Source organism: Cyprinus carpio, chromosome A12 (assembly GCF_018340385.1).
Source record: "Cyprinus carpio isolate SPL01 chromosome A12, ASM1834038v1, whole genome shotgun sequence".
NCBI classification, from domain to species: Eukaryota; Metazoa; Chordata; class Actinopteri; order Cypriniformes; family Cyprinidae; genus Cyprinus; species Cyprinus carpio.
In genome coordinates this window covers 10923774-10934629 of record NC_056583.1, presented here as the reverse complement: position 1 = coordinate 10934629, position 10856 = coordinate 10923774, and the positions used below count along the sequence as shown (strand labels likewise).

Here is a 10856-nt window from a genome sequence, read left to right as displayed (position 1 = left end):
AGGAATAATTTATGAGTTTTGCACAGGGAAGATCCACATTAGAGTATAACACTGACATGCTAAAAATGATCCTTTTGAGTGTGCATCCTTACCCACAGCCTTCAGTGAGGCATATTTGTTGAGCTCTTTTGCCGATTGCTGTTGCTCATAGACATGGGACAGCTGGCTGAGGGTTGGATACGGGTGCGTTTGCATCATGTTGTTTATCTGGCCGCCTTCTGCAAACAAAATAAAATATTGTTAAAGGGTTGCATCATTATTTTGTCTTAATTTACAGCATTTTCTTAGTCATCCCTAATAATATGTCTTGCTTACTGCTGACTAATGTCACTTGGGATTCAGTTGCCACTGAAAACAAAAGAGAAACAGACACCTAAAGGCTCTAAAACTTTCTCTCCAAACAGTAGGTCGCAGAATCAGAGAAAAATCAGACTGAAAGGATCTGATAATGAGCTGTTTGATATGTATGTGCGGCTAGTGTCACAACCCGGTTCAATCTACCTCCTGTGATGTGACAGTCAAAGAATAAGCGATAGTATGTGTATACAACCGGTCCCATTGATTTCATCCCTTGACTTCCTCTGGTTCATAGAGATGAATTGTCAGCGGTGAGTGACGATCAAAGAGGTGTAACCTGCATGGCAGAGCTGTCAGCGCAGAGCTCCTGTTGTGACTAATTAATCACTTAGCCCTGCAGCAGGGTTGCTGACACACGTCTGTACTGAGCGCCGTGCAGTGAGTCATACCACACCAGACATCGCACAGATTACTGCTCAACAGAGCTTCAGAAAACACTATAGACTACTGTACACGCATTAGCGCTTAGTATGCTTGTTTTCTCTAATGTTTTTGTCTAATAACAACAGATTATTTTTCTTTGTTTTGCCAAAGTGTGTGGAAAATCTTGTTTATTTGCTAATAGTACATCGTTATTTTCAGTTATGTAATGTTAAAAATTGGATGACTCGGGGAAACAGATACTGAACACTTTGAGTGCACAGACTCCATACTGTGCAAACTTCACATGAAAGTCTGGACTTATATGTACACTGTTATTCAAAAGTTTGGGCTCAGTATTTTATTATTTTTTTTAATAAAAAAAAATTTTTTTTTATTTAGAAGGGGTGAATTTATTTGCTCAAAAACTGAAAAAGATTTCAGAATGTTACAGATAAATGTTCTTTTGAACTTTCTATTCATTGAAGAATCCTGAAAAAAATATTATCAAGGTTTCTTCAAAAATATTAAGCAGAACAACTGTTTTCTACATATTGATAAAAAGCAAACAAGCATATTGGAATGATTTCTGAAGGATCGTGTGACACTGAAGACTAGAGCAATAGCTGCTGAATATTCAGGTTTGCTATCACAGGAATAAATTCAATTTTTAAATATATTACAAAAGAAAACATTTATTTTAAAATGTAATGATATTTCACAGTATCTCTGTATTTACTGTATTAAAGACATTTAGCCTTGGTGAGCATAAGAGACTTATTTCAAAAGCATGAAAAAATATCACAGAGCCTATACTCATACTATTAATATCTGATTAACATTTAATCTCTGACAGGCAAAGGGCAAAGGTCAATACACTCTCAGAAAAAAAGGTACAAAGTTGTCACTGGGGTGGTACCTTTTCAAAAGGCACTCCTTTGTACCTAAAGAGTCCATATCAGTATCATAAAGGTACAAAAGTGTACCTTTTGAAAAGGTACCACCCCGGTGACAGCTTTTGTACCTTTTTTTCTGAGAGTGAAGGACATTATTAAGTGGGCTGAGTGTCTTCCTCCAAGTCCTCAGACCTGTGACCTCTTCTGTGACCTCAGGCAAACTGTAAATGGCAAGATGAGCACATAATAACTGAGTGGTGAGCCATAGCACACTAAGTATATATTTCAAGTTTGCCAAGGTCAAAAAATGAAATAACTTCATGAAGCCAGAAGAAGCTCATATACAATAATAAAAAAGACATAAACACCTATTTTTTGAAGAACATTTGTTGGTTTTCTGGGCCAAAACTTTCCTGTTAACCATACATGCTGTTCATTTTGTACACCACAGACTTTGCGGCCTACTCTTTTGAAAATTTGACAGAAGTAGCAGATAAGTGGGAGTGATCCCATGCTTGGTTCTATTCAATTTCCTGGGTATCTAAGTATTTGTTTTGTTTTCTGTAAGAAGCTGACTCATCTCCACTGGGAGAACTTCCTCCCAAGTGTTTGGTTGCAAATTGCCTTTACACCATCTTCTTCTTGTGCTATCGCTCTCGTCATGGCAACACAAGCATTCGTGCACTGTTTGCGGTGCATGCAGCCAGCCTCTTGTATGGTTTCCACCACCCACGTGCTAAGCAAGCTCAGTGTTCACAACTGATGGACCTTCAGTGTTTGTTCTCATGTTGTGAAATCTCCACTAGCTTGCCGAACAAGGAAATATTAACGCATTAATTAGCAATTGTTATCTGTCACTGAGGAGAAAGATGGTTTTGTTGGGATCACATCCAACTTTGCAATTAGTGAACTGCAGTGTGATCTGCTGTGATGGACCGGGTTTAAATACAGCCATGTATGCGGCCCATCACAGCCCACAGTGGATGATCCCTGTCACGTGGATATAATACAGACCTATAGGGGTGATTGTAGGATTTTAAGTGGGCACAGCCTCCATGAGCATGTAGCTCAGAGGAACTTTTCTTTCTTGAAGTCTGAGAGGTTGAGAGTATGAATCTTGCTCAACAATATGACAATATGTCAGTCAGTGTTTATGGGAGTATTTGTTTGTATTTTATTTGTTTTTCTGTGACACATCACTAACAGCTGTGTGTGGGGAGCTGTGTGATGTCACTTATATATCCAGGTCTGCTTTGACTAGATGGAAGCGGATGCTTGTGAAGTTCCATACTAAGGAAAAGCTTCAGTGAAATGACAGCTTACAGCAGTTGCTGTTTTCAGCAAATGTGAAGAGAGATCACAGAATGTTAAGGGTGGTGACAGCTGAGTTTGTCACAGTTTTTGTGGGAGGTAATGAGTTAAAAGAATAAAAATAGTCTATGCAAACTCATCTGCTATATTTATCTAGTGGAAATGTACATAATGTATATATAATGTGTGTGCATCAGGACCCAACAATAAGAATAGTGCGCTGACCCTGGAGAGTATTTATGAATTTATAATTACATTTAGTCTTTTTTATTAATTTGTTTTTTTACAACCTTTTTAAAATAATGAGAATTTTAGTAAACAATTTTTTTTTAATAAAACATAATGTTTACATACATGTTGTAGAATCTGCAAAATGTTAATAATTTTACCAATGTAACAGATGTTTACATAAGCTCACAAACGCAAAATAATATAGCTGAATTTACACAAATGGCCCCATTCTAAGGTTACCTGGATGTACTTTGGCTGTTTTGGCAGTTAAACTACCAACTGTTCTTTAGAAAATCTTCCAGATCCTGAACAGTCTTCATTGGTTGTCCAGCATCTTCTTCATATTTGAACATTTTCCAGCAGAAACAGCATGATTTAAAAAATCTTTTCACACAATTGAGGGACACAGCTATTACAAAAATGTGCAAATATTTACTGATGCTCAAAAAGGCAACACAGTGCATTAAGAGCTGGGGGTGAAAACTATTGAAAAGGATGGATGTGTGTAATTTTGTTTTGTAGAAATGTCATTATGACTGCATTTCAGAAGCTAAATATGATAGACACATGTTTCCCAGTAGACAAATCCCCAAGTCCCCGGCTCTTAATGCATTATGTTGCTTTTTTGTGCATCAGTCAATGTTTGCAACTTTTGTTAACAATAGATGTGTACGAATCAAACATTTTTGAACTTTTGAATTGGTTCATTTGTATAAATTCAGTTGTTATTTTTTCTTGTGAACTATATGTAAACATATGTTACATGAAATAGCTTATATAGCGCAGTGCTAAATAAAAAAACAAAACAAGATGCAAATTTTTCAATCACTCTTATTTTCTTAAAATTATGAACACTTTGCAGATTCTGCAAGGTATATGTAAACTTATGACCGCAACTATATTCTGTTTAAGTGGCAATGGTTCCTTACATTTCATTTATTTTGTGATTTTGCTGACTTGATTAACTTGACTAGTACTATTTTGCACTATTAATAACACCCATTCAAACAGACAGATAGCAGCAGAGGTTGAATAGAAGTATAAGCTGCTCAGAAAAAGTTAGGTCACAATTCATTTTAAATGTAAGAAGAGGGCACAATCCTGTGAAACTGCTGCGGATGAGCGATAGAGAAGTGTGTATGAAAGCTGTTTGCTTCTATCAGGATCCGCTATTGTGCTCTAAATGGGCTAGCCTGAGGAAGGCAGAACATTTTTCTTGAAAAATGAGGTCAAAGTGCACTTGATCATAAAGGTTTGCTTTTAGTGTTCGACCTCTTGCTTTCTGTGTACAGTTACTTCACACTGCATGACAAAACAGCATTACTGTAATACTGTAAAAATGATGAATAATGACTGAGCACCAAATCAGCATATTAGAATGATTTCTGAAGGATCATGTGACACTGAAGACTGGAGTAATGGCTGCTGACAATTCAGCTTAGCCATCACAGGGATAAATGACATTTTATATTAAAATAGAAAACAGTTCTTGTAAATTGTAATAATATTTTACAATATTGCTTTTTTTACATTTTGATCAAATAAATGCAGCCTTGGTGAGCACAAAAGACTACTTTCAAAAACATAAGAAATCCTAATTATTCCAAACCGCAGTGTATACACTGGCAAATGGATAATGGGTAAACTCTGATAAAAAGAGATCAGTTTTTACACAAAGGGTTAGATGATAATACAGTATACAGTATAAAACATGTTAAATATCCATAAATGTGCCAACACTTTTAGAGAGTGTGAGATTGGACTGCTTGGTGTTATAAACACTGATGTCCTCATTATCCACTCCATATGTTTATTTGTTCACTAGTGCTCATTAGACATGCAGGATGCTGCCTCTCATGAGAGAGCGCCACAGAAATCCACATAAAGTCATTACCAACAACCTACAAATGTCACTGTATTGTTGCATTTCAAACTGCCTTAGTCAGAGAAAAGATGAAGCATGATATATTTTGGATCCATGGAGCTGATATGAGAAAGTGTGTGAATTAAAAATAAGAAACAGGCAGGCAATCCAACTGAGAAAATCTGATTGTGAAAATAACTTATGGGGTTCAACGATAAGGATATTTTAGTTCAGATTTTTACCTGCAAACCTACCACAAAAAAAAAAAAAAAAAAAAAAAAAAAAAATATATATATATATATACATATATATATTTGTAAATAAATATATACTGTATAAGTCAATTTAAAAATATGCAACTCTGTCAGTTATAAATGTATAAATAAACTTTTGGAAGAAAATTATGCTAGTTGTTACATATTTATCATATTCAAACCATTCTAAATAATGCTCCCAAGATGTATTGTTCAGCCTTGACATAACTGCTTTCATACTGATATAATGGATTAAATTAAAAAGTACAACTTGACATTAGTGGAAACATTAGAAAACTGGGAATTACAAGTCCATTCTTATTCTGTGAAAATAATTCAGATCTATTGAAATTAAAACAAAAGAATAAATCAACTCAACTTACTTGAAAAAAAAGGGATTAAAAATGTTTCAGTGCATCTAAACCGTTAAAAGATCATCTCTAAAGAAAATAAATTAATATATGCCTCCATAAACATCTATCTAGATTAAAGGCAGGCAATTGATCATTCTGATGGATGCTATGAGTGAAACAACATTGGATTTTGTCTTTACATATGTACATGGCCATGTAATGGACAAAGGCTCTGAAAGTTATCTATTACAGGTTTGAAATATGACTCCACGTGTTATGTAAGGTAAGATCCAGGCACCGCATGAACACTGCTGATAGTCTAAATGCTCCACTGAATCAGATAAAGAACCACCCAAATATCATTCAGCTAACTAAATCCCCTTGAAAAGCACCCGTCTTTTTCCGTAAGAATGCAAAGGTTTGCAGAACATCGCTCACCTCACCCTGTCTTGTTCAAGCACCCTCGTTAATACTTTATTGGCCTGAAAAAGACGCTTTTATTAGATGTAGCACCTTAAGTTATGCATGGGTGTTTTCCTTCACATATCTGGGTCAGCAGGCTCTTGTGTGTCTAAAACAGCAGATAAACACTGCCAGACTTTACACTGCTGGACAGTGCCATTATAATAGGCCTGTGGATATTAAAGAAAATGATTACACTTTCGTATGACAGCTTCTACTACGCAATTTCTGATGAGAAAAGTCAAAATTGCTCCGCTCTCCAGGAAACACTTGAATCAAGAGGATAGCCATCAACTGAATAGGACAGCAGACGCGTTGTATACGTGCCCTACTGAATGTTCACTGCAGCTGCTGATTCGTAAAATGTCACCAGTTTGATTGGAGAGATCCATCAGTCCTTGTTAGACGGATGATGGATGGACTTGATCGCCCTTTCACCTTTGATTTGGGGTTTTGTAATAAAGGCAATGTTAAATGAGACACACAGTGGTAACGGGGGATCTATCTATCTATCTGGTTCTGTTTGTCTGTCTGTCTATCTATCTATCTATCTATCTGGGTGTTTACCATAGGGCTAGGTGGGGCCCGAGCAAGGAGGGGACCCATGACTGAAACGTAAAGTCTGAATTTGGTTTACCAATCAAATGCATTTATTCTATATTTGACTTTTGAACGATATGTGGACATCAGGTGATCACAGCCCAGTATGTCTGCATTCACCTCTCTTCACTTCGTTCTGGAGTAATCTAGAAACGGTTGTGCAAAGAACAAAGTAAAAATGTCAGCAATTCTGAGAGAGAGGAGCTCAAAAAATAATTTGTGACTGTTTACTAGGCTTCAATATGCTTATTTTTACTTAGGCTAGTAATATTTTTTTGTGATATTGAAATTGGTAACAACAATTATGAAATTTCAGTGCATTAAGAATTTTTTTCATGGGATTAAAATCCTATTTAAAGCTTTATATATATATATATATATATATATATATATATATATATATATATATGTATAAAGCTTTATATATACAGGGTTTTTCCTGGCTTTTCCAGGAAAAGGTGGTACCATCCTGATCATGTGCACACAATGTACCCACCCTTTCACCGGCAGAAACAAACACTTTTTTACATGCAACATGTTTTAGGTTCTATAATATTAAAAGAAATAAGAAAATTACAATTCTAAAGTTACATTTTACAAAAAACAAACAAACAAACAAACAAAAAAAACCTGTTTAACATGAAATTAAATGAAACATACCAGCTAAAAGAGGCCCTTTTGTATAGGTGAACATATAATATTAGGTTATTAAACATTTCATGAAACTGAAAATCTTTATCCACTCCTTATAGTCTCCTGGTCCATATTGCATTGAACCAATAAACATTTATCCACTTAAAGTGTCTTTCTAGAAAACAAAATATTTTCCTACAACCTTAGGTGAATTCTTCTGATACATCATCAAATGCAATCGCAGCAGGGTAACAGGTGCATTAGAGCTAACTTTTATAAAATTAATAGTAAGTTTTTACTTACTATACGATTTACTTCAATCCAGCATCGAGTGTTTGTAATAACTTATTTAAAAGCATGTCTAATTAATTAAAATCATGGAACTTATACAATGTCACATCAGTTTATTAAAAGTTTGACAAAAATGACATATTTAGGGCCCTATGAAATATTTTATTTTCTTTCACCATATGTTTTATTGATACCAAATTCTGTGTTGTAGCATGTCTAATTATTTGAATGCATAAAAACAACTTAATTTATTCACATTTATTCTTAAAATACCCTTATTAAATGTTTTCCTTTTCCTCAGAAATTCTGTGTTGTGTATCTGGTTATCAAATGAAGGCATAAAACATTAATTTAATTAATCTTTAAATTATTAAACACGTAATAATAGTTAATGCTCATCAGATCGCGCAAATCAGTGGAAAATTAATAGAAATTATGATTCTGTGTAAAGAAATATCAAGTAAACTTATCAAGCATAAAAATATCAGTATTTTTCCAAATATGAACTAAAATCTCTAATGGAAGCAATTCAGTAATGCTTGCACGTGACTGCCTGTCTGAGTTTTGTCAACAACCAGAGGCAGCACAAAATTTGGCGGAGACGGCTGCCTCATAATTCTCTATGCAGGAAAAATCCTGATATATATAACCGCATTAAGACCAGTGCAATCTTAATGCGGCCCTGGGTGCAGACCCACCCCATTTTGTCCATTTTAATACTGTTTTGTATAAAAATCATCTTTACCTGCAGCACAGAGTCGTTCAAAAACTGCAAATGCAATCAATTCCATAAACCTTTATCTGGAAGCTTTTTAAATGTTTTTTAAAACTTTCAAACAAGCTTTTGTCAAGTCATTATTTTGCTTTTGTCAAGCATTCAAAGCTCTCATGAAATTATTTATCAGAATCAGAAAGAATCAGAATCAGAAAGAGCTTTTATATTAATTTATTTGAATTTTAGTTAATTTTAATTGCTTTTCCTTACATTCAAATTTGAATGGCCATTCTGCATCCTGTTCAGTTCAGTAAATCGGAATTTAAAAGGCATTCTCAATTAATGTACAGAAATATCTCCTTTAATGAAACTTACTCTGCCACCTGTGGGTAGTAATAGCTTACATTAATAGCATCAGGCAAATAGTGCAGAATATTGTGAATAAGATGCAATCTTATACTTAATTTACATAGAAAGCAGTTGTTTTTTCTGCTGAACAGAATGACAGTCTTTCAATTTAAATACTCACACCACAGCACTATTTAATGGTGCAGAGTATTTAATGGTTGGTTAAACTCTGTTGCACTGAAATAACGTAAGTGATGCAAAAGTGATGCAACACTGACTTCGCCCCAGGATCTTGTTGACATTGCTAGACCTGAGTGAAATTAACAAAAAATATTTTGAGATTTTTGCAGGTGGCGAAAAACATGTTTGCATCTGCTTTACCATCTGTCTGTCAATCAAACCTATGCCATCTGTTTAATACCCCCATTTATTACTATTAATATATTTACTATGATTTATCTTTGTGACACTTCTTACCATCCGCTGCATCTGCGTCTGCATCTGTCTGAAAATCCCCAGACTCCTCAGAGTGTTTTGAGGTTAAATATGTCAAGGTTATCACAAAGCACATAGACTGAGAACAAGTCAACAATGTGACTATAAGATACCTTTCCAGTTTCTCATTAAAGATGCAGGAGGGTATTTCGGGAGTTGCACATCCCTCTGGGATCGAAGCGGCAGAAGGGCATCTGAGTTTGCAAGTGATATCTTCTGCAAATCAGAGAGGACTATTCTCTGCGTGTCTCCCTCTTCCTCTTGACATTAGCAAAATGCAGCCATGGCAGGAAGAGGGAAGCACTGTGATTGCCAGATGTCAAGTATCATCGCCCATGAGGCACTCATTGCCCTCTCTGTGACACCATTGTTTTGAGGCTTTTGTTGTATGCTTTGGGTACGACTGAGCATGTGGATTGTGAGGTCATATGAGGCTATTGTTAATTAAGTCACTTGTTGCTTTTGTCACACTTTTGCATGACAATTTGAATGTGATGGAAAAAGCATGAATCTTGCAGAAAATATTCTGAAATATAAAACAAAGTGAGTGTGAAATAAATAACTGTATGTCAAATATTTAAAAAGTTTTGTTTATGCAGTATGTTTTTTTTTTAAATGGTCTGGGGTAAAATCTGCACTAAGAGTAAATATAGGCAATTGTTCTGATCTTACTCTTACAAATTTATGTTAAAGGGATACTCCACCCCAAAATGAAAATTTTGTCATTAATCACTTACCCCCATGTCGTTCCAAAGCCGTAAAAGCTCTGTTCGTCTTCCAAACACAATTTAAGATATTTTGGATGAAAGCCGGGAGGCCTGTGACTGTCCCATAGACTGCCAAGTAAATAACAGTGTCAAGGTCCATAAAAGGTATGAAAGTCGTCGTCAGAATACTCCATCTGCCATCAGATGTGCAATCTGGGTTATATGAAGCGACGGGAACACTTTTTGTAAGCGAAGAAAACAAAAATAATGACTTTATTCAACAATTCCTTTGTCAGCGGTCTCCTCTGTTTCTCTCATTATCACTGTATGCTGTGTATGCTCTTCTGTGTCATCTGCGCCACAAGGATGCTCTGTTTTCTTTCAAATCATCAGCGCATCCTTGTGGCGCAGATGTTATTTACTTGGCAGTCTATGGGACAGTCACAGGCCTCCCGGTTTTTATCCAAAATATCTTAAATTGTGTTATGAAGACGAACAGAGCTTTTACGGGTTTGGAACGACATGGGGGTAAGTGATTAATGACAAAATTTTCATTTTGGGGTGGAGTATCCCTTTAAATCCTGCAGTCATTAAACTTTTCCCATTAAAACTCATTTTTGATAATCAAAATGATATATTTAAACATAATTCCCATGAAAATAATTTCTTCATGCCATAACACTTTACACACTAACTGCATTTAGTATACAGACACATAATCATAAATATGCAGATTAATCTCCGCCTCCACTCAGTCACACCATCTCAGGACTACCTGCTCCACTTTCACACGGTTAATAGAAGTAGTAACCGCTACATAACGGCAAGTGACAATATTGGATTAATTAAGCCAGATATGTTTAAACCAGAAAATGTTTCTGAAGAAGAGGAAGAGCGAATTATACAGGGTCATCTACAAGTTGATGTATCAGAATGTTAAGGCATTTTATGTATTGCTCTCTACAACGTTGTTGTCACA

General features: G+C 35.4%; 1 protein-coding gene across 2 annotated transcripts in view; it reads right to left on the bottom strand.

The window, feature by feature from the left end:
* LOC109053157 (protein shisa-9A-like) overlaps positions 1 to 10856 on the bottom strand; it is a 35023-nt gene that overhangs the window by 6204 nt on the left and 17963 nt on the right. For both annotated transcript variants that reach the window (XM_042767494.1, XM_042767493.1), the window contains exon 3: positions 93 to 218. In XM_042767494.1, the coding sequence (XP_042623428.1) occupies positions 93 to 218 (126 nt within the window). The remainder of the gene's footprint in view (positions 1 to 92; positions 219 to 10856) is intronic.